The 25,525-nt window shown below is 37.9% G+C and overlaps 1 protein-coding gene across 4 annotated transcripts in view; it reads left to right on the forward strand.

Moving 5' to 3' along the window:
• Nucleotides 1-292: 292 nt before the first annotated feature.
• Nucleotides 293-25,525, forward strand: part of rxraa (retinoid X receptor, alpha a) — a 104,749-nt gene continuing 79,516 nt past the window's right edge. For 2 of the 4 annotated variants that reach the window (XM_046867366.1, XM_046867367.1), the window contains exon 1: nt 294-552. In XM_046867366.1, coding sequence (XP_046723322.1) covers nt 525-552 — 28 coding nt within the window. In that variant the 5' untranslated portion in view covers nt 294-524. Of the gene's footprint in view, nt 553-25,525 lie in introns of all 4 variants that reach the window. The other 2 variants (XM_046867365.1, XM_046867368.1) reach the window with 2 other exon arrangements.

The raw sequence follows: 25,525 nt of genomic DNA on the forward strand, positions 1-25,525 counted from the left end.
AGATGCTTTTGGGTAACTTTTTCCAAGTTTGCTCATTTTCTGACCAATGATTTGCTAATCCTCTTACTTTTTCACCAATCTGCTTTACATCTGCAATGTGTGATGAGGTTTTATGTAAATCTCTCTGTTGTTCGTATTCATTTTATTAACAAAAAAAGAAAAAGAAACCAGCTGCTGATGGGTGACGCGTCCTTGATTGAGGACGTCCCTCACAGGGATGGAGTTCCCCCTAGAGTGGGCCCTGCTGCAGTAGTTATGAGTGTGTGTGCAAGTGAGTGTGTGTAAGTGAGTGTGTGTGTGAGAGAGAGAGAGAGAGAGAGAGAGAGAGCGCAACAAACTCAACAACTCTCGCAAAAGTGAAACTCGGACGCAGTGTGTCAGCTGCTTTCCAACACTCAGGATCCGCGTTTGTACTGCGAGCGACCAGGACGCACTCGAGCTCAGTTTCCAAGCCTGGAAATAAAGCTCTAAAACCCTACACGGCTTGTGTCAGCTGGCATTGGCATGAGCTAACCCGATCAGACATGGAAACCAAGCCATTCTTATCATTGGGTAAGTTTACTACTTTTTTTTTTTTTTTAATCCCCTCTTTTTTTGGAACATGCAAAACGCATCAGTGAGTTTTTTTTGTCTTCCACATAAATCATGGATGCACGAATTTTAAAAAAGGTGCACGTGCATAATAAGTTGTGGATTTCCAGCCAAAGCTTGGATGCATGGGTTTTAGGTTTGGTGATGTTCTCTGTTTGAGGAGTAAACAGTGCGTAAAACTTGGCTCCTGTGCCACTGACACGCGTTTCCAATGACAGCAGCGGCGGCGTTCGATACAAGTCTGTTTGATCGCGTTTGATCTGATAATCAAAGTTTCCGACATATGAGGCGGTGCTTTGATCTTGTTACTATGTTACATTGGACGGATACTATATAATGTGTACTGCATCTGCACACTCTGTGTGTGTGTGTGTGTGTGTGTTCGAACATCAGAGCGCGCCTTCACTTTCACCGTTCAAGTCTCTTTTCCTATTTCACATTCAAATCCAATTTCTTATTATAAACCACAAATTAAAAAAGGAACCACCTTGGAATGACATGATGATTAGTTTTTAACCTATAAAAAGGTGAAATTTGATCAAATTCCCAAAATCTTTAAATCATAATTAACTATTCATTATTTCATTATTTGTATGATCCTGACACATGACAAACAAAACAAAACACACATTTGAGTGTATTAGAACAGCTTCCCTACTATCTGCTCAGTGATTAGAAGTCGAGGTGTGGTTTCTATAGGTTAACCAGTGGGTGTGTTTTTGGTGTTCCAGGCTGCGCATTGAAAACGCAATGCGCAATTATAACGTTCTATACATCCTTTTCTGCGCATAATCATACGCAGTAAATGTTTTTTCTCTGGTTGAGAGTTGTTACGTAATAAAGATCCAAAAACTTCAAAAGTGTAAAGTGTGTGTGTGTGTGTGTGTGTGTGTGTGTGTGTGTGTGTGTGTGTGTGTCCGTTTCCCTATTTAACATTCAAATCATTTTTTACATTTTGTGTATAATAACAAAAACATGATCATATTTCATTTCAGTCTTAAAAACTATAAATTATTTCTATGATCCTGACACATAAATAAAGTGTTAAGTGTTAAAGTCGCCACCGGCTCGCTCATCAGTGACAAACTTACACTTAAAAGAAGATCTTATTTATTTTTATCACCATATTATCTGTGTAAAACTGCTTTGAGACAATGTTCATTGTTAAAAGCGCTATACAAATAAAAATCAATTGAATTGTTAAACATTTGCAAAAATGTACAGTTCATTGTATTAGAACAGCTTTCCTACTTTTTGCTTAGTGATTAGAAGTGGAAGTGCGCTTTTTTTAGGTTAACCTGTAGGTGTGTGTTGGTGTTTTGGCACCTTAAAAACGCAATGCATAATTTAGGGCTGAAACAATTCCTCGAGTTACTCGATTAATTCGAATACAGAAAAACCATTGAGGTGAATTATTTGCATCGATGCTTTGTTTAGTCCATTTAACTACAAACAGAGGATTGTGTTTCCCCACGGACTAATATTACAGATGCACTATCTACAAAACTCAGGACCGCTCTGGGGTCTCATTTATAAACGTGTTGTAGGCACAAAACGGAGCTGGAAACGTGCGTACGCCACTTTCCACGCAAAGGTTGTGAGCGCGATCTGTATCGCCAATTCCCGATCTCTCCTTCTGTGTTTCCACGTTTTGCACACTCCGAGCTGAGTTTACTTACAGGTGCACGCTTTCCTGTCAGGTTTTATTTTTTTCATAAATTACAACCTTTACGTTTTTAGCCCTGTTTTGTGCATAGACCACTTTTATAAATGAGACCCCTGGACAGGTAAACACAGAAAACACTGCAGAATGAAAAATGGAGGAATGAAGAGAACAGCGAGGGCTGAGAACGTTCAGGCCAAGGAACACAATAGAAAGTTTCCAAAGTTTGGGATCATTTCAAACTAAAACCTAAAGAAAACATCATACATTCTGTTAATCTTTTTAGCATTTTTGTATTAGCATTTTAAAGTAATATAGCAATGAAATGCACTAAATGGGTTTAATTTTCACAGATTGCAATTTCAGAAATAAAAATATAAATTTTCCGAACAAATTTCTTGTTCATTTTAAGAGACGTCTTATTTTCTTTTTTCTTTTTAGTATTAAAGAAAAAACAATTCTTATTTGATTACTCAAATAATCGATAGATAATCGATAGAACACTCGATTACTAAAATAATCAGATAGCTGCAGCCCTAGCATAATTATTACATTCTATACCTCGATTCTGCACATAATCGCACAATAAATCGTTTTTTTATCTGTTCGTGTGGTAGAGAGTTGTTATTATAAGTTACTTATTTACGGTACTTTTTTACACTTATAGTTTGCAGTTGTCCTGTGAGTTGCGCATCAGCCATTGCCATCCTCCTGTTGGAAATCTTAGAACTCTGAGATTAAAATCTGAGAAATTCTGAAGTATCCAGACGTGTTGTCTGTCTCTCTTTGGTCACAGTGGCAGTAAATTAGCTACCAGTGTGCATGTCAAATGCTTTTTCAATCTTTTTAAAGTAGGTTTTTTTTGTGATGTTTCGGATACACTTACTCTACACATCCCACTCGGTTTTGCTTAAAATTTCAAGTTCAAGCTCAAGTTTATTTCTATAACGCTTTTCACAATAGACATTGTCTCAAAGCAGCTTTACAGAAATTATAAATTAAAGTGAATTATTTGTGTTTGTCTCTAAAGAGCAGCCTGGGTTGACTGTGGCAATGAAAACTCCCTTAGATGTTATAAGAAAGAAACCTTGAGAGGAACAATACTCAAAAGGGAACTCATCCTCATTTGGGTGATATCAAGAGTGTGATTATAAATCTTTAAAACGATACAAAACACTGGAGAGTGAGAACTAACATGAGTACCGCAGTGTGAGATATTGAGTGATGTCCTTATACAGTCAGTTGACGTTATGGAACCAGAAGCTACTGAACAACTCATAAAATAATTGAGGGGGGTAATTGATCATCGGATCATAATTAGACCATATCCAGGGCAAAACTCAGTCCGAATTTGATGTCAATCCTGGAATTAGTACTCCATATTTTGAACAGATTGTTCAGATGTAATTTAGAGCACTGTCATTTTATTAGTAGTCTGTGGTAGTCTGACAAAAGCATGGAAGCGAGTGCCGTTTGTCAGCTGTTGCATCAGCCTGCTGCACCGCCGTTCTAACATCAGTCTATGATTTCTTTAGCGTCACTGACTTGTATTTGCGCTAAGGCTTATTCTCTCTATAACCACAGAGACAAGCACATCCATAGGAATCCCACATAATATTTTTGCTTTCTACCGAACAAGATTTTTCAGCCAGCCTTTTGGTGCCATCCTGTCATTTAAGCAGCAATATATCTTTCCTGGTGTCTGTGACTGAGCCTCAGGATCCCACTGATGTGGGTGCTACTGTTCTCCTCAATCCCCCTCCTCCTGCCAATTAACTTCATGGGCTTTGAGGAGAAACTTGACATTCATATCCATGATGGAAAGGTTGCAAATTCCTGTCCTGGCTATAATTCAGGAACAAAGGTAGAAAAGGGTGTAGGGATTATTTTACAGGGGGCCGCGCAGTCTCACACCACTAAAGGCATACAAGTCGGGATTTTTTTTTACAGCCCGCCAGTTTTGGATTCCCTTTTGTAAAAGGGCTGCAGCTGTCATTTTTATAGGAACGGGTTTATAGGGGAAAAACAATTTAACAGCCTAAAGTGATCGTGGAATCCGTACAATACTAGTCCACTAAGGTACAGGTTAGTTCCGAAAGCAAATGCTAGCCAAGGGTCATAAAAAAATTCTGAAAAGATCAAACATTAACATTGGGAAATGGTGGAAATCCTGTATTTCCAGGTGATTGTGATGCTGTATCAGCCATTTTTCTTCCTCACTTCATTATCTGAGCAAGTTCTAGAAACTTTGGATGCACATTTCCATTTTGTTTAGCTTTTCTTTTTCATTTTTCTTTCCATTTATTAATTATTTTTTTAACGAATGTGTATTTTCTTTAAGTTATAGGGGAATTAAAACTTTTTTAGCTGTAATATATGTAAAAACAAATTGTAGTAGGCTATCCTAATTTTGTTTGTTTGTTCAACAGAAACACAATTTAACCCTCCATTTTTTGTGGTTGTTTTTGTGTAAATTTTAGAGCCTATAATGCTGAATTACTATGGATGCTGTCATAGCATGCACTTTAAACAGGTTGTGTGTTTAAAACGCCAGAGTAGTAAGATTGAGGGCTTTATAAAAGCAAAGAGTAGAGACCTTGACCTTTACTCCCCACACAGTTTCCCTGCTTTGGATTTCAGTTTGCCTCAGGGGCATTTAGGTCAAGTTTACCCATGGTGCCTAAGTCTACATACAATGCTGTTTAACAATGAGCTTTTCATTGTAAGGTCAGGCGTCTGATCAAATCTAAACGCTTGCCATGTATAAGTAATAACTTTAGTTGATTGGATTTTACAAGTGCAAAATGAATCCATATAAATCTATATTTTCTGTTTTGGTGTGTATCTGTAATGCGAGAAAGTGCATGTATTACAGGACAGAAGCTATAAAATTCACTGGGGTGGTGCTAACAGAGTTTCGGGATGCACTACATTTACTTGTGGTAAAGATGTACCTGGAGGCATGGTTTAAAAATGAACTGGAACAAATCCAGAATGATGTCCATGAGTAATTTACAGTAGGGGGAATTTCTGCTGCTGTGAGTTTTTCATTTTGTGAGTCCCAACTAAAACTGTAACCTCCTCTTAAATCACTTTCAAGCGTTTTTTTTTTTTTTTTCGCAAGTGTACGAAATTTTACAAAATGATTTATTCCAATCATTTGGTTCTTAATCTTGTCCATCTTCGTTCTATAGCTTCTCGTTAGTATTGGGAAATACAGTTTTATTAGCAACGATATCGTGTAATTGGTGTTTTCGTGGCAGTAATACAAAGTTTGATTCGTTATATACGGTATATATATAAAATACTATATAATAGTATTTGTCTTCAGCCTATTCCAGTCTGTTTTATTGAAGTGTCTTCAGAATATCTTCCTTTTTCTGTAAGACTTTTTTATAATCAAATAATCATATATGATATATGATACATTTTACACATATGTCTGCTGGGTCTCACTTCATCTTAGTCAGAGACTGACGATGGAAAATCTTCTGCATGTGTGTTTGCAGAGAGGAGGAGGAGGGGCAGGAAGAGAATGAATTGGGTTGGGGTTGAGTTTTTTTCTTTTTTTCATTTTGCCAGCAGGCTTCCTGAAGCTTAGCTCTCGATGTCCCCGTGCCTGTCACCTCCATCTGTGCTAAGTCTATGTATCTATGTTGTGCTGTAGTTATTTTCTTCATTACCATCCTTAGAGAGATAGACTTTGGCAGGCTGAAATGTCTTTGGAGTGCAGGAGATGCCTGTGTTCGATTCTCCTGTCTTTCCCTATTCATTAATCAAAGCCACGATAGACAGCTGAATTGCCGTCCAGGAGCAGCGCTGCCAGTTTGAATGTTTTCTAGTCCTCAGCCTGTAATCAAATTGTACTGGCCCCTAGTGTGCAACACTGACAGGATGGTAATACAGTGGTGTCCGTTTCCTCTTTATGAAGAAAAAATAACACAGCGGCATCCAGTATCACAGCATGATTGACCACTTGGACATCTACAAGATAGAATTTTCGTATAATATAACTATTAAGACTTTGCCTAGCTCCTCTTAGATGGTTTATTCTAAATATTATGTATACATTAAAAATGTGTGTGTCTGTATATGTGTGGATATATACTTTGTTTTTACTGAATTATATTATATTATTATATTACATTATTAATTAGGCTAATCCGATTATTATATTGTCCCACAATGTAAACACTACATCCATTATGCTAAGCTATTTGAGAATACTATTAGCAGCAAAACCTGTATGCTAATCTGGAAAACTTACTTAAAACATTTGCTAAACGTACTACTTTTGACTGGAAACTTTACTGTCAAAGCATATTTTGGAAATATGTAGCTGCTGTTGAATCAATCGTTGAGAAAGCAATACTCAAACGAGATCCTGTATGCCACTTAACATGTCTGTGACAAAAGCTAGCTAGTTAGAAGCAGTGAACTAGCTTGCTAGCTTTTGAGGTTGACAGGAGTGTCTGGGAACACTTTGTGAAGTAGATGTATATGAATATATGCTCATTTCGATTTACATAAAAGCATGATTTTAAACATATACTATTTTAAATACATTGTTTGAAGTGGCAGGTTGAATTAAAACGTTTAGCTGCTTTTCTTTGGCTTTCATTCATTACATACAGTAGATACGTGTTGAAGTCAAATTTCTACCGCAGCACAAAATTATTTCTTTCATTTTTATAATATTTGGTTTCCATTTCGAAATATCACCTCATATTTCAGGATATCACCTCAGAAACAATGCACTCCTGCCTTTTAGCTAGCACTTATATCAGATTATTAGCTGCAGAAATGTCTAGTTAGCTTATTGGCTTAACCTGTCTAATATTGTTGAGCAAAAACTATTGTTAAATAATCTAAAAATTTGAGAATACAAATATAGATTTGTGTTTACATGTGACTAATACAAACTACTTTACTAGTTTGTGTGTTGCGTGATTGCTCTTGGAAATTCTTAAGATAAGATATACCTTTCTGACCAAAAGTACCACATAAAAGATTAAATACATGACAGGAGCTTTGACACAGCTTCTCAGCACAGAAAAAAAGTCAAATAGACCGTTTTTGGTTCAAATGAAAATATCGTAATGTCACTACATATTGCTAGATATGAGACAACCTCAGAGATGTTGGACAGAGATATGCCTAACTTTCCGGGAACATTTGCAAGAGGAAAGCAGGGACCAGTGTGTGCTTACATGTCCGTGTGTGTGTGTGTGTGTGTGTGTGTGTGTGTGTGTGTGTGTGTGTGTGTGTGTGGTGTCTGTCCGCTAATGCCACAGCTTACACTCGAGAGCTAAAACCAACGTGACAGATTAAGGGCCCCGATTGCAATTATGATAACCCAGATCCATTACAGCCACCATAATGTGATCCGCTGAATTAAGATAAGATGGACGGATTTGCAGGGAAATATAACACGACTGGGATAAAGCAAGAACATATATTTTTTTTCTATGAGAACCAGGTTTTTTCCTTTTATCAGGATCAATCTCTCTTCACTTTGTTCTTTCTTTTCCCCCTCCTCCCCATTCAGCCCAGCACTCAGGAGACTGATTTACAGGCAATAGATGCCTCCAGCTGCAGTGTTCTTTCTTTCTGCCCACTTTTTACCCCTCTACTGTTTCCTGAATCTCACCTGGGCCACCATTCATTAAGTTTAAGAGTCGTAGCAACAATACAGGTCCGTTTAGGTACACATGAATTTGTTAATTAGAATGAAAAAGGTGAACAGGTTTTTAAAAAATTTTATACAATAGAAATATCATATTAATATTCCAAAAATGTATATAATACAAAATTCAGCCGTACCTTAGCCCCTTAACCCCTAACCGACAGACAGACAGACAGACAGACAGACTTGGGGTTTTGTGTGTACGATATAGCCAAATGTTTTGTTTTCCATCAGATATTTTTAGTAACGTTGGCATAAATCTACGCTGAATCCTGATTTATGAAGTACTTATTGGTTGAATTTATTACAAAATCCCTGAAAACGATGTTTAAATGTTCCACAGCTTGGCTTTCACCTCATTCCAAAGTAAACAGTTGGATGAAAACTTCACTAAAATCCTTGTAAGCTTTTGGTAGCTACTGGAAAGGGGACGAGACAGTGTCGATGTTCAGGATATTTTTATATGTAGTTATAGGACCTTTTTGTTTTTTTGCTTACATCTTTTTCTTTGTAAATGCCGCTGAATTTTTCATATGTGTTGCCTTTATTTTATGAAGAATTATGTTCCTGGAACAAGTGGCCAACTGTGCCTTCATTCTAAATCACTTTTACTTTCAAATGGTCTTACCACATTTAAGATTCCATGCAGCACTGAGTGACCAGAGACGTCCATTACTGGCCAGTCGGTATGACTTTAATTGGCCCATAAAAAGTCATTGGTCTACGTCTGGTTGCTTTTTGGTCTGCCTTGATTTATCCTCTAAATGTATAAATTTTTCTGGTTTATACCGAGTTGGCCGTTCTGTATATATGTCACATTTTACAGTGTTGAGCGATACGACAATGTTATTCTAATGTTAGTATTATGATAATTATGTCAGGACACAAACATTTTAATAAAAACAAAAGTTATTACCAAACATCTGATGGTTAAAATTTATATAGATTTTTTTAATGATGTTTTTTTTAGGATTGTAAGAACTTTTTGTGTATTATATTAAATTATATTGTTTTTATACTTATTAATAGACATTAACTCATTAACATTTGTAGGCCATTTTATTTTTTGCGTACTGTATATTCTTTGCAAGTCTATATATGTGTTCATGTCATGTATGACAGTATGATGTATATGATATTTTGGTCCCATTAAACAGCCAAAATTTTACTCAGGCTCCCAAAAGAAGAGCTTTTGTTTTATTGCTAAAAATTGCGAATTTGAATCTGTGATACTACGCCAGTTGTGTAATCAAGAGAGCAAAATTTGGCATGCTATGTGTCCCCTGTCAATCACAGCGTCGCTAGTGAATTGTGGGTGTTGCTGTTTTTCTTCTTAATCTGTAATAATATGCTGTGATACATCAGTTGGATAAGATGCAGGGTTTGATTGTCCTTATCTCAAAAGAAGCTTACACTGATTGCTCTCACCGTCCCTGATCTTTGGATGTTATGTGATAGTTAGTTTTTGGGTTGGATTTAAAAAACGCGTGTTGGAGATCCAAATGGTAATTGAATTTTAAATCTGGGCGGACATTGTTTTTTTCATGCCGTTATGGTCTTCGTGGTTCCAGGGTTTAATACCCATAAAGTTCAGTCTCGTTCCTGGCAGTGTCCCGGCTTCTGTTCACAACTTGAGCAACACTGATCAATTTCCAGGACTTTGGACTCATACTGTTGAGGCCTGTGTTTGATCAGTGCTTTAGAGGTGCTAATCAGAGCCTTGTGCTCCAGCAGGAGAAAAGCCACGCTCTTATCGCTTCTCCCAGCGTGAGGCCCGTGCTTATCATTAAGTGGCTGTTGAGCTGTGAGCGAGAGCCCTTTAAACCTGAGTGGCACTAGCATGCTACTGATGGGTGTGTGTGTGTGTGTGTATGTGTGTGTGTGTGTGTGTTGTATTTCCTATTGAATTGTTCGAGCACTTATGGCATCAGGTCAGGAGGCGGTTGTGGTTTGGCTGTTGTCCTGTGTGTTTGTCTAGACAACCGGCACAGGCTGCCGTCAGCTGAGGAACCTTTATGCTTAGGATGGCACTTGAGCCCACAGGGAGATGAGCAGAAGTCAGGCATGCATTGGAAGCGTGTATACGTGTGTGTGTGTGTGTGTGTGTGTGTGTGTGTGTGTGTGTGTGTGTGTGTGTGTACCTGTGTGAGGCAGTAATGCACCGCATTCCACAGGGTTTACATTCCAACGCCTGCAGAAAACGGCCCCGACAAGTTCAAGTGTCACATTTAGGATGGTTTCTCTTGTTTCAGCCTGTGGCTAAGAACAGGAGACGGCTTCAGATTATAGTGTGTGTGTGTGTGTGTGTGTGTGTGTGTGTGTGTGTGTGTTTGTGTGTGTGTGTGTGTGTGTGTGTGTGTGTGTGTGTGTGTGTGTGTGTGTTGCAAAGTCTGGCAAAAGTCGAATAACTTTTTTAAGTGTTTAAGAGGTGCACTATCCAGAAAAGTTTATGACTCTTTTATTGTCTGGGACACTTTGGGTTAAAGGTTGTGTCTGGGTCAAAGCCTGAGGGTAGAGAAGCAACCCTCGCACATTTAACTGTGTCTGTGTGTGGATATTTGTGTGTATTTGTGTGGAAACCACACGATTAACCACAGCTTCCACTGTTGGAGAAAAGCACCGTCTACCTGGGGATTGTGTTTTATTTCATCATGCAGCTGTGGAACATTTCAGGCAAATCTTCCATCTCTTTTTTCCACCTCTCCTGCATCTTCATTTGTTGTAGTTGTAATAGTATTTTTCTCTTTTGAAACCTTTGAACTTATATAGCTATCAATCTTTTCAATAAGAGTTGGTTTTGACAGAAAGCAGACCTGGAGAAAAAGCAAGCAAGAGAGAGGAAGTCTTTGAGAATGGGAGCATCTGGAGCGCTTCAGTGAATATTTCTGCAACATCTGGAGAAAGTCCCTGGAATTTAAGGGTCGCTCTTTTGATTTAGCCCCCCGCCTCCACCCCCCCTTCTCTTACTCTGGTGTATTCTGCGGTCGGCGTCTTAAAAGCGCACCTCTGTGAAAGGAAAAAAAAAAGAGAGTCCCATTATGGTGCAGGTCGAGTCTTTCCACATTTTTTTTATTGTGGCCTAAATTGGGCCCATGCGGCCAGCCTCCATTTGTGTAGGCAGCCTAATGAAGTGGTTGAGCACGCGAGAGAGAGCGAGACGGAGACGGAACACGGCTAGTCGTAAAACAAAAAACCTGCTATGCCTCCTGCGCCGCTTTAAACACACTAATCCTGATCGAAATCACTCGCTCTGATTGGGGAGTAAAAAATTTAATCCTTAACCATGAATCATGATCCTGGAGGAATTCTGTGAGGTGGAGACAATCGAGAAATATTCTATTAGTTACACGAGGAGGCGTTGTGTAAAAGTGTTCTCATGTTTCTCAAGTTTTGGGTGAAGATCAAATATTTTCAAAGAAACTTTGAATGAGGTTTATGTTCTCATCTCTTATAAAGTGTTGTTTGGGCAGCTTTTATGTTGGGCTCTGTGTGTGTGTGTGTGTGTGTGTGTGTGTGTGTGTGTGTGTGTGTGTGTGTGTGTGTGTGTTCTTGAATTCTCAATTTTGATTGGTCCGAAGGTGATGATAAATTTTCTATAACAGCAAAGCACAGGTTTATATTAAAATGTTAGTTAATCATTATAGATTTGTTTCTATAGCAACAGCTCAATCAAAGGCAGTAACAAATGATTGTATTAAAAAAATTGGTAGTAATGTTCAATTAACTTTTATGGAAGGAGTCTCCAGTTTTAGCACCTTCTGTAATGGTCAGTACATGGTTCATGGTAATGGTCAGTACATGGTGCATGGTAATGGTCAGTTTATGGTTCATGGTAATGGTCAGTACATATTAATGGTCAGTACATGGCTCCTGGTAATATTCAGGACACCTGCTCCATTTTTTACATTTCAACTTCAGACATTTTTGCGAAGCCAGGGCTTAACACAACGTGAATGTGAATATTATTTATGTAACAAAAAATTTCTCACTTTCTTTCCCCCGGCCGCGGTGTTTCGGCAGATTCTTAGCTGATTAAGCGTTTTCCTAAAATAAACGTCTGCCAGGCTTTTATCTCCATCTCTCCCTCTCTCATGGCTCACTCTGAGTCGGGTGGTTGAGCGTGTCCCCCTCTGTCTGCGTACTGAGCTATTTTCTCTGTGTTGCTGTGCAGATGGCCTACATCTTTCTGCCTGGCTGCACCTGTTACAGTGGAGGAAGAGAAGAGAGAGAGATGTGCACATCATTACTGTGTTCATGTGTGTGTGTGTGTGTGTGTGTGTGTGTGTGTGTGTGTGTGTGTGTGTGTGTGTGTGTGTGGATTACCTCTCCTTATCCCTGCATTATTCACTCTATTACGTCAGCATCCGCTCCTTACACACTCACTTTTTTTTTCCGCCTATAGTGCAAACCAGCAGTGTTTTTCCAGATCTAATTTAGTTGTGAAAAACATCTGCACACAAGACACAAAAATCTTTTATAAATTCAAAAATAAATCGAATGTTAAAAAATTTAGTTTTTTAAAGTCAACAAATGTTAAAAATAACAATTAATTATTTATTTATTTATTTATTTATTTAAGTAAAGCCATTTTTCTCCTCACTCACAGTGTTTCATTTATATATTAGAATGTATTTCTTTTTTTAAAGAGTGACCTTGTGTCAGTCTGTCGACTTGGTCCTTTAATCCAGTCTGTTTTGCTGCGTTATTTGCTTAGCTTTTCCTCTGAGCCTGTCTGTAAACTCAAATGACGTTCTGTCTCTTTTGCTTATTATGTTAGTAGTTTGTTCCTTCAAGGCTGATTTTTTTCCAGCTCTTTGTTTAATTCTTTTAGGTAAAGTAAAAAAAAGGCCGGTTATGAAATAAAGTGAAGTATAAAAGTGTTTAAAGGCAAATTATTTCGTCATTGTACAAACAACGTAATATGATCACTGTGGTGTTATCATCGTTTCTTTAACTGTTTGCAGTTGCTTGTTGTCTGGTGAGGTAAAGGAAGTGGTAGCTAAGTGGTTAAGACCTTTGAAGTTGGTATGCTCTCTGTTCCCTGTCAATCAGAGCGACACTAGCCAATCGTCTGCTTCGTGTATGAGAAAGAGGGAGGATTGAGCTTTTCCTCGGATTCTGTTGTAATGTCCTGTGATTCCACAGTTTGAAAAAGAGCTGAAATTATTTTTAGAGTAACTTGATTCAAATACAAACAAGTATCGAGGCAAATTATTTCGTCATTGTACAAACAACGTAATATGATCACTGTGGTGTTATCATCGTTTCTTTAACTGTTTGCAGTTGCTTGTTGTCTGGTGAGGTAAAGGAAGTGGTAGCTAAGTGGTTAAGACCTTTGAAGTTGGTATGCTCTCTGTTCCCTGTCAATCAGGCGACACTAGCCAATCGTCTGCTTCGTGTATGAGAAAGAGGAGGATTGAGCTTTTCCTCGGATTCTGTTGTAATGTCCTGTGATTCCACAGTTTGAAAAGAGCTGAAATTATTTTTAGAGTAACTTGATTCAAATACAAACAAGTATCGAGGCAAATTATTTCGTCATTGTACAAACAACGTAATATGATCACTGTGGTGTTATCATCGTTTCTTTAACTGTTTGCAGTTGCTTGTTGTCTGGTGAGGTAAAGGAAGTGGTAGCTAAGTGGTTAAGACCTTTGAAGTTGGTATGCTCTCTGTTCCCTGTCAATCAGAGCGACACTAGCCAATCGTCTGCTTCGTGTATGAGAAAGAGGGAGGATTGAGCTTTTCCTCGGATTCTGTTGTAATGTCCTGTGATTCCACAGTTTGAAAAGAGCTGAAATTATTTTTAGAGTAACTTGATTCAAATACAAACAAGTATCGAGGCAAATTATTTCGTCATTGTACAAACAACGTAATATGATCACTGTGGTGTTATCATCGTTTCTTTAACTGTTTGCAGTTGCTTGTTGTCTGGTGAGGTAAAGGAAGTGGTAGCTAAGTGGTTAAGACCTTTGAAGTTGGTATGCTCTCTGTTCCCTGTCAATCAGGCGACACTAGCCAATCGTCTGCTTCGTGTATGAGAAAGAGGGAGGATTGAGCTTTTCCTCGGATTCTGTTGTAATGTCCTGTGATTCCACAGTTTGAAAAAGAGCTGAAATTATTTTTAGAGTAACTTGATTCAAATACAAACAAGTATCGAGGCAAATTATTTTACCTACACACGGAGCATTGTGTTTCCCCACAGACCATTATTACTGATGCACCACCCGCTAAACTCTGGACACTCGGGACAGGTAAACGCTATAGAAGCCTGTTTCCCCACATTAAACAAAAGTTTGGCAAGTTTTTTTCTCGCAATTCCGAGTTTTCTGCAGGAATTTTTTGTGAAAGCGTGTGATCTTGTTACTGGAAGAATCACATGGTATCAAACTAAACCTCTGATCCCTGGACAGAACTTTGTCTATCAACTCTGGAGGAGACGGAACAAGACTGATGAAGCAGAGGTGGACTCGTTCATACACTAACTGCTTCAAACTTCAGGCCGACAACATGGTTACTGGTGAATGCGCCAGAAATATTAGTTGTTTACGAGAAATAAAGTCGGAATTGCAAGAAAAAAAGGCAGAATTGCGAAAAATAAAGTCGGAATTGCGAGAAAAAACAAAGAATTAAAGAAAAAAATGCAGAATTAGGCAAACCTTTTTTAAATTCTGTGCAGGAACAGGGAGAAAAGGGGCGAGGAGATTCATTGTTCATTATTTTCTCTTGTATATTTAGTATTGCTCTTTGATAAAGAAAAAGTACTTCTTATCCGATTACTCGACAGACTAATCTGTAGAATTCTCAATTACTAAATGAATCGATAGCTGCAGCTCTAGTTTGAAATGATGCAAGTTTGCCTTTCCTTGTCTCAGAAAGAGCATGTGGAGTTTTAGGAAGCAGGGGCTCAGTGGTTAAGATGTTCTAAAGGTTGAAGTTCAGAAGGTTGTGAATTCTTATTTCCACGTCTTGCTCTAGCTCTTGCTTTCAGCTTTATTAAATGCAGATTTAATTTCCTTACCCGAAGTCGTAATGCAGTACAGGCTTTTATTTAGCTCCTGTTTCTTTTTACACCTGAACTACGGTCTGAACATTACTATCTTTCGCTCTTGAAATACAGTCTTGCTTTTGTGTGGCACAGCTGTGTCCCAAATAGCTGCAGGTCTTTATCTATCGTCTCCTATTCGCCCTGTACTGCACACATCATCGACTCACTTACACCATCCCTCCCTTCCTCTCTCTCTCCCTCCACCAAGCTGGACAGAACACCAGAGATAAAGCTGTAGTCAACATTTGTTTTGTAAATGAGCTCATGGTGCGACAGCGTAATCCCTCCTGCCTCAGCCTGGTCATGTGACTTGACCTAGTTTTTTTTTTTTACTTTTTTAACCCACGCTTTTACTTTTTTTTCTAATTAATTAAAGATTTTCTTACAAATTGAGGCATTAAGCTGTTTTGCGATTGCAATGCATCCACAAAAATTGCTTTAATATATTAATAAATCTAGTGGACCATCTTCCCAGAAGAGTTGAAGTTTAAAAAAAAAGCAAATAGGCACTAAATGTGCAATGTGCAATTGCATGTATGAATAATTTTTTTTGTATGTATAATCTATTAAATTGTGGATTTTTGTGACTGAAGATCACAGAGAGACATTACTGTAGCAATCCATAGATACTTTAATAAAACCAAAGATTCTACAATCATAAATGTTCTGTTGATATAACAATGTTGATAGACTTCTGACCAATCAGGGCTTTGGTATAAAGCTTCTTCGGTTTTATATAATACAGTGGTCCCCAACCCCGCCGGGTACCGGGCCGCACAGAAAAAGTACATAACATTATTTCCATTTTATTTATTATCTAATTCTGAACTATGATTTATTTTGGAAAATTTCCGGATTCTCTCCTCCACATCTGTCTATGACTCACTCTTGATGCATGTCATGATGCCTCGGTCACATGTCTTACCTCCATCCGCTACCTTCTTAAAGGGGCTACACGCATGTAACACATAACACATTACCGCTAAATTCAAACCCCCAAGCGAGCACAATGAACAAAAAACAACACAGTGGATTCACGTTTATTATTATATTAAGAAAATGCCAGTTTTTATGGTCGTATCATTTTATTTTGTTGCATTTATCCGCCACACCTTAAAGGCCGGTCCGTGAAAATATTGTCCGACATTAAACCGGTCCGTGGCGCAAAAAAGGTTGGGGACCACTGATATAATACACAATATGCATCTACTGTATGTTTTGTCCATACACAAAAACAAAACATCGTTTTTTTAATTACCCACAGTGCTGCCAGGTTCACAGTCCTGGCTAAAAATCAGGGAACTTCTTGACTATTGTTTTAACAAATTAGTCCTGAATTGCTTGTATAAATCTCTGAGCACTTTCGTAAGTATCTTGTCCAGGCGAGACTGTTTACACAGCCTAGATATCTTGCACTTGTATCTTGCAAATGTATCCTCATTTCACTTTCGTGTGGACATTCACAGTTGCATTTAATGCTTGTCCAGAAAACGTGGGGAAAAAAAACAGAAACAATAGTAAAAGCTTAACGGCTAATGTGCTGAAATTCACGAGTCAAAGGTCGCCCATTAACGCATTGAACGCAATACAGAAATTGACAATAATGCACATTAGAGCGTCTGAATGGACTCTTTATATACCTCGTTTTCAGCACTCCACCACTCAAGCTTTTTACTGGCTTTTTAAATAATAATTTCCTCTTTTGATTTCCTGTTCTTTCACATTTCTCTGAAGATTTTATAGAGATAAAGAAAGGTTCTGTCAGCATAATTTTAGTCACAGGCATGTCCTGTACGCTAATGTTCCTGAATTAATAATTTCCGTTTTAACCTTTATCATTCCCACACATTTTTAACATGACTAGTCTGAGGGTGTGATTCACAGTTCAAAGTTCTAGCTTGTGTTTTAGTTGTAAACATATTTTGTGGCAAAAAAAACACGCATCCTTCACTCAAGTGGAAGTGCAGATACTCATGTTTTAAATTTCTCTGGTAAAAGTTTGGGTTTTGACTTGAATTTCTGATTTTGTTGACTCATGAACAGGCTGAACATCCACCATATAGAACACAATCAGAGAAAAGATGATGATGATCAGGTGATCAATCATGTTTACATCATTGACTCCCTCTGTCTCATCCATGTTAGCTATACTTCTTGTAGCCTTCTGCCTTGCTTGTTGTTAGCTTTATAGGCTAGCCTACGTCTGTGGTGCGTGATAGCCAAAATGATACACTAGTGGAAGATTGAGAAAGTATTTGTACTTTTCCATCTCTGTTTGTATGTGATGTAACAGTAAAAGTTTTCCTGTAGAACAACAGCAAAACACAATAAGGTTGGGATTCAAACCCATGACCTTCTGATCCAAAGTCCACTATCTTAACCATTCACAAGATTTGCTTTAAAACAAATTCAGAGAAAAAGTTATTTGAACTTGATTGGCGTCTGAACCCCACCATGAGAACTTTTACAAGGGTCAAAATATAACATCACCACAGTTTGTTATTAGATTACTGCCCGGACGGCGCTTCGATCAAAAACACCTATAGCATTATGGATTTTGTGATGGCTGCCTGACAGCTGAAGGTACTGCAGCGAAAACATTTTGTTGAAACGCTCGCAATAACTTAACAGGGTTATTTTTTATGCTTTGCTTCCTATCCAGACTGCACAGAGACTGAAGTTCAGAGCGTTGCTGATTACACGTTTCAGATGTGCCTTGATTCATTGAGTGTCTGTCTGTTGTTGATTACGCACATGTGGTTTTCAAAACACAGGTCTGAAATGGAAAAGGCTGAAATATATAATTCGGGCCTGTCGGATTCCTGGACACCTGCCTCGGTTTATTTTTTCCCTCTTTTTTATCAATAAAAACACTTTTCATGTTACAGAGAAATGACACATTTCCTCCATTTTAAAGACTTTCCTGTGGCAAAAAAACTACTGGACACCAGAGACTCAATCCAAGATTTTTTTTTTTAAATGAACTTTACCCAAAGATTCACCATATCTGTGATTCCTGGTATTTTTTTTTTGTTACCATAGAAACAATAATTTTTAAGTTAAGGTGAACATGAATATAAAATGTATTGGTATTAGAAAACTAGAAACTAGAAAATTAGTGTTTAAAATTAGTTTTTCTTTTTCTTTAAAATTAATTATAATTAATTAATTAATAAGATTTTTATAGTAAATATATTAGGGTTGTCAATCAATTCAAATATTTAATGATTGTCGAGTTAACTTATTCGCACATTTTTATCTGTTCCAAATGTTCCTTAAAATTAAAACATTTAAAGTTTTTAATACTCTAATCAACATGGGCATGGACAATATGGATGCTTTATGCAAATGTATGTTTATTATTAGTAAAGACAAAATATTCTTGTAAATGTTTTAAAGTAATTATGGTGGTTGTATTTACGTAAATCCTCAGGACACCGTTTCCACACGGACGGGTTTAATTGCCGGATGTGTGCACCATGGCGTATTTTGGTGATTTGAGACTTAAAACAAATGTTTAGTGATTTAATTTTTTACAGAATGTAATGTACATAGAAAAATCCATCATAATCGAAAGCAAGTGGGTCCGATATAAAAACTTTCTATTGCCTTTTCTGACTGCAGGCAATTAGAAAATATACATAATTTAAAATGTGTGAAAATACAATGCATCATACATTTAAAACATTTATTTACATCCAGATCCAGATTCATACACCTACAGGCATGGGATATTAGTTGAATGTTTAAAACTTGTGTCTATGTGTGTGTGTGTGTGTGTGTGTGTGTGTGTGTGTGTGTGTGTGTGTGTGTGTACTGTATATAAGACAATGAAAGTAATTAAATAGCGAAATTCAGGTCTAATTATACATAAGGTTAAGGCTCAGGTAACAATCTTATACCACGAGTATGAAGCACTCAGAGAGAGACAGATAGAGCTGGAGTTTAGTGTTTTCATCCATTAGCACTGTTATATCAAATAATCCAAAAACGGCTTTTATCCTCCGCAAGCGAGTGTGTTTGGGTGAACGCTCGTGCCTCATTATGCGCCTGCTGGTTGCTTGACAGTGCAGAGGTGTGCAGCGGTGATGAATGGAGGCGAAGGTATTAAGCTAATGGGGACAGCAGGGAGATATGATGATGCTAATGAGTGTGTCTGAGCTGCACGGTCTGCCTCGCCGCCATGGGAATGTGGGTCAGATACTGAGGAGGACATTGTTCACTGCTGAGGAGAAAAGAAGCACATGCAACAGCTTTATTTTGGTGTGTAGGTGTGAATATGTGCGTGTTTCTTGGCAACAGCATGGTGGCCTGTGGAGCTAAGACACACTTGGTGTGTTTGTGTCGGAACGTGTGCGGTTGGAGCAGGGCTAATGCTCAGGTTTAATAGTCTGCCATGAGTGGAGGAGCCGGAAGAATTAAGATCAGGTCATTTCAGAGACTAACTATTTGGCTTTCTTTTGCACCTACACTTCAGTCGTCCACTCAGAGTTTCATTGAGGAAAAATTCCCATTCACTTTGATTATAAAAGATGTAATACATTTATTCACAGTAAAAAATATTGTCACAAAGAGCTTGGTGTTGTAGAAAATGAATAGGTGATGTGATCCTATAACCAACCAAACACCACCTCCACCAATAACAGTCTTTCTCAAAGCATTTCATTCCTCCTGCTTCATTCCACAGCAATTTGCCAAGTAAGTTCCTGTTATCACTTACGTTACAGAGGCTTTAAAAAGTCGTTTCCTCAGCAGGTTCTCTTTCTTTATTTCATGGGATTAATAAGACAACAAAGCATAGCTTGTCAACCATTAAGTCTTTTACAGCTTTACAGCTGAAGGTTAGAAAACTCTAGAGATAAAACTTTGCCAATTTTTAGATTTGATAGTTTGGTGTTTGGTGTTTGGAGTGTCCACAATAAAGCCGGGACTTATTTTGTAAAAAAAAAAAAAAAAATCAACACCTATCAACTTCTAACCAATCCGGATTGCAGCATAGTGGTATATGACACAGTATCTCGAATGCATTGGGGGTACAAACTTAGGCACCCAACTTTACACAGAGGTCAGGGAACATTTACTTTTGACCAAATGTTCAACATTAGTATATTTGTGCCATGAAGCACATTTTCACCATATGATCAGTGACAGAAGAGAACACATGGGACAGTGGACGTCTTGAGCTCTTCCTCGTATTAAACCGGTTTTATTTTTCTCTCCTGTGTATATTCAATCCTTTGCTGAGTTCAATCAAACAAATCTGAATTCTCCACTCGCTCGAGGAACTTTCCAAATCCCCAAACAGAATGAGAACAGGCCTTGTTTTTTTTTTCCATGAGCCCTAGAGCGGCGTCTGACGTGCAAATGCCATTTCTCTACAATCTGCCTCTTAACCTTGTTACTGCTGACTTCCTGGTTTCCTTCCTGGCCCCTCCTCAGTGTCTGAGGCTTGTTTTTTTTGTTTGTTTTTTTTGTTTAAAATCTCTTCTTTGTGAGTTAGGGAAAAAAAAGAAAAAAAGATGAATGCTTTGTTAGGCTCAGATCTCTATGAGTGGTTGACGTTTGTGATCTAGCTCATATATGAGGCACAGATGCATTATTATCCCAGTCAGGACATGTTCTAAAGGTCTCCCTGTGGCGTACGGACGAAAAAATACAAGACAGAAAATACAGCAGCTCCACAGCAGCTCAGCTGCAAGTCCGTGTAAAGTAGGGTTGGAGTTGCCTGTCAGGCAGTAAACACAGTGGTATGGCATTAATATTTTAGCAGTGCATGCGTTCTTTTTCTTTTAATGCACATAACCCAAAGCTGGCTGTGTATTATTCATTAATTGATGCACAAAAAAGAGCCTCTTATTGCTGGGACTACTCACAGAGTCTACAAATAACGTTGTGGTTACGCAAATCATACTTCGACATCATGCTTAAGTATTTCTATCTCATTTTTTTATAAGGTGGGGTTTTTTTTTATGCATTTTGGCCCTACATGACTGACAGGGTTGAATTTTTAGCATAGATATAGCAAACGTACACAGTGAACTTACATGCCATTTTACCAACAACCAGATTTTATGAGTCGGGATCATAATAACTTTACAAAATAATGTTATTAAAATATTCGAATATTCAAATAATTTACAATGTACATTTTTCAAAGACGACCTGTGGAAAAGAGTGTTTCAGGATTCACACATTGATATTTTCTAAATGCCATAGATTTGAATAGAAGGATATATTTTTCTTGTTTTACTTGTCACATATACACTATAGCACAGTGCGATCCTTTTTACACATATGCCAGCTTGTTAGGAAACTGAGGTCAGAATTCAAGATCAGCTATGATACGGAACCCTTGAAGCAGAGACTGTTTAAAGGTCCCTGCTCAAGGGCCCAACAGTGGCAGCTTGGCAGTGCATGGGCTTGAACCCCCCCCTTCCATTCAGTAACCAGAGCCTTAACCATTGAGCTACTGCCACTGTTAATAGGTGGTATTACTGTTATGTTTTTATATAACTGCATGGGAAGTGGTAGCTAGCAGAGTTGGAAAGAGTAATCAAATATTCAACTCAAATTAAAATGAAATAAAAAAGTACTGAGTTTACGGTATTGAGAGGAATCACAAATGCAGGTTCGGAATTCAGTCAATGAGCAGATGCATTGAAGAACTTTTGATTCAACGGCACTTTAAGCGCCATCTTCCTTCCTTTGAGTTTAGTGCAGTAGTTTCCGTGGCACTTTTTTCCCCCCATTGCATTCTTTTTATTCATTTATTATTTTTAGTCAGTCATGGATATGATTTAGTGGAGTACAAAACTTGAAAAACTTAAGTTAAAGTAAAATTAACGATTTTTAAAACTACTTTAGAAGTTACACAATAAACCTACTCCTTTACAGTAACGCAAGTAAATATCATTCGTTACTTTCCACCTCTGGTAGCTCGGTGCTTAAGATGTCAAATTTCACCTTTACCTTGCTTACAATACTACTATAAAATGTAATGGCACCCCATCCCAGTTTGAGATCATCTCCGAACTATAGAAGTTGGAAAGCACCGATAACGATTGATTACAAAAATGAAAACCTAACCAAACTAAAAGTCTTGGCTGTGATCTTCCGGCCGTTTGAAATGCCACACCTGGGCAACTGGCAGTTTTGTTGGCACATGTAATATAGAAAGCATGTTTTAAATAAAATGTGTCAAGTTACCAACCACAAGCATGGCCGTTAGCAGCACAGCCCACTCACACCCAAGTAAAGAAACATCCCCAAACTTCACATCTGATCAAACCCTTTTGAAAAAATTTTAGTTTTAGATTTTAGAGCATGTATGCTTTGCTGATTTCATCACGTGAAGGTTTTTTCCCCCCTTTACAAAGCATAAACGCACCGAAGTTCGTCTGCACAGGAAACCTTGTCGTCACCTGTCTGTAGACGGCTTTAGCAGCCTGTAGGTTCTGTAGGCTGTTGTAGCGCACAGGTGCTGTTGTTAAACACAGCTGTATAGCGGCGTGCACAGTGTGGCTCACCTTTTAGTGTATAAAGGAAACTTAGGCAGGAAGTGCCATCAGCGGTTGTTGCTGCTTTGATGCTCATGTATATTTAGGCGTATACTACGATCTATAGGCGTCTGTTCAGTGCCACAGTCTCTTACTTCCATTAACCATTGAGATAAAGCTGCTTTCAAACATTTTTTTCAACAATGTATTATTGTTTTATTGCACAAATAACAGCAATTTTGCTTCGATTTTTGCTTTGCAGCCAAATTACCTTTATTAAATGTCTTTTTGCCGTGTCAGCCTTTTGGAAATCGTATTTAAAAAAAGCTTTTATTTTCATTTGTACAGAAAACAGTCTGATTCGATTGTTACTCTAACCTTTCCATACATAAGTGGGTGGGGTGGGGGGTGCGTAAATGGAATAATAAGTGGTGCGAATGCAGCGAGAGAGGAGAAAAACGTATACATATGCATACATACATTAAGCATGTGCAGTGTTCAATCATGAACATATATGCAGTGCATATATAAAGTCTACAGTGTGTGATGTAAATATAGAAGACATGCATTTGCAAAGTCCTGCAAAGATAGATTGGGTGGTCTATGATGTTATTTGCATTTTGAATGTGTCTGCGTGTGTCTTGTGCAGGAAGGATGGGGGGGTGGTAGACACCTTTTTAGGATCTGAGTGTATTCTGTGTCTAAAATAATGTTGGAGAGGTAGCGGATGGGGTGTCGTTCATAAACCTGATTCTCTGTCTCGAAGTTCTGTCTTTATCACTACTGGAGCATCTGCCTTTGGTGTAGACGAAATTCTAAAACAATATAAAATGGGTTCATTTATTTTTTGAACAAATAATTAGTTACCAAGGCCCAATTACGGAGTCAAATTTTCTCAATATGCAGACTTTTAAAGTATATCCTCTATCGGACATAAATATATAACTCACACTACTAAAAATGCTATATAGAGTATTTTATACAGGACATCAAGGTTTCGGAAAACAGTGGACCGTTGTAATCCTAGTTGCACGCTGTGGGGCCTGTCGACACGGTAGAGCAGGACGTCTTGTTCGCGATGTGTTTTGATTGGCTGGATGAGAACACCTGTGGATCTCAGCAGTCTGTCCTGGTCAGGGTTGAATTTCAGTATGGCCTAATGTTCTGCCCCCTCTCTCCAGATAGCTCTCTGATTAAAGAGACGGCGGCTGGGATAATCAGAAAGATGAAAAGATTGAAAACATATATCTTTTATTTTAAGTCTTTCCTTATGCTCTCATTTTCTTCGCAATTCGAGCTTGATTATTCTGGGAAGTTTAAAATTACCAAGCCTTTGATTTACTAACAACACAAGTATTAATACGTGCAGGGAATCATTTGTATGCACGGTTAGTAGGCATGCTGCGGCTTATTTGCAAAAATGTAATTGCAGAGTAGGTATGGGGAGGAGGCAGGGTTTGAATTACTGTAGGTTTTGCTCGTGTCCTTTGTTTTCAAAAGCCATGACGAATTATGAATCCACAGAATGAAATTGAAAGTTGGCAAAGATGCGTAAACATGAGTCAAGTATAACTATGAGCAAATGTACCAAACAGAATATGAAAAAAAAAAGAAGAGAAAAGACAAGAAGTGTCTTTGTTAAATTTATGTTGACAATTGTTTTGAAAAAAATGCACATTATTTTAGGGCCAAAATGTTACGGATTAATTGTAAGGTGGTAGCTTAGTGGTTAAGGCTTTGGCCCTTTTCTGCCTAAGGTTGTGAGTTCAAATCCCAAACTCCAAACTGCTGCTACTGTGCCCCTGAGCAATACCTTTAAACCCCAAAGCTGAACAGTTATATGAATGAGATAAATTCAAATACGTAGTAAATTTAATACCTGCCGTTCAGTGGTAGTAATTTACACTTTAAATTGTTTCAAGCTGTTGTAAGTTACTTTGGGGTACACAAAACATTTTGTTCTTTTAATACCTGCTAATTTGGGTCCACATTATTTTTTGAAAATATTTGTTAAAAATGTCAATGTTTAGTATAAAAGAACTTGAGTCTTGACATTATATTTTAAAATCTAATAGTAACGTGAGTATCATGATATTTTTGAGTCTTATAGTAACATGAGATTTATTTTCTGGTTTGTTTTGTCTATAAAAAAAAAACTAGTGCTTAATTCCTCTTAGAGTTTTAGGCTGATTGTACCTTAATTTGGCTAAATACCATACATGTAAATATTTTATTTAAATAAAAAAAAAGGTAATATGCTAGCATTTTTTTAAAAACAAATATATACAGCCTTTCACACAAATGCTGTAGTAGAGTGCCTAAAGCATCCTGAGATTGTAGACGACAGTTTGCTGATGAAGCCTACACAGAAATGAAATGCTTGTCATTTCCATCATGCTGATTGGTGCACATCTAACCAGAAATGAAGAACCAAGAAGTGGGACTCATGACAGAGAGCATTGAATTCCCAGAGTTTGCGCCAAACGGGGTTTATTCAGGAGACTCAACAATGTCGACACTGTCGTCTCTGATGGGCTTTGATTAAGTCTTGGGAGAGATCGGGGCTGTTCAGTGTACAATAACTGTCAGCGCTGTAATTGAATTTAATGAGACAATGTTCTCTCTGATTACTTCTTTAAATGAAAAGCAAACATCTGAGGTTCGGTTAGAGTGCCAGAGCTAAATACGCTCACAACTTACAAGAAAGAAATAGCTTCTGCGCTATAACTAAAGCAGCTCTGGAAAAGGCAATCGGTTTGTCAGTACTCCCTTTGACTACTCCATTAAAAAGACACTTGATGTTGCACTCTCCATTAAGCATTTAGGGATGAGAAGATGTTCGTAATAAACAGACTCAAGGCTCCCCAAGGACAAGCAAGATGTTGATATGACTCATGAGGCTTCAAGATGGTTTATTAAGCATGGGCAAGTTCTCTAGAAGTTAGTTTCTAGAAGAAACCACAAAAAAAGATGTGTTAGTTTTAATCTGTAGGTATTAAACGCGTTTGATAGGTTGTAACTATCGCTTTTGGTTACAACCTTAA

Source organism: Silurus meridionalis, chromosome 15, assembly GCF_014805685.1.
Source record: "Silurus meridionalis isolate SWU-2019-XX chromosome 15, ASM1480568v1, whole genome shotgun sequence".
NCBI lineage: Eukaryota > Metazoa > Chordata > Actinopteri > Siluriformes > Siluridae > Silurus > Silurus meridionalis.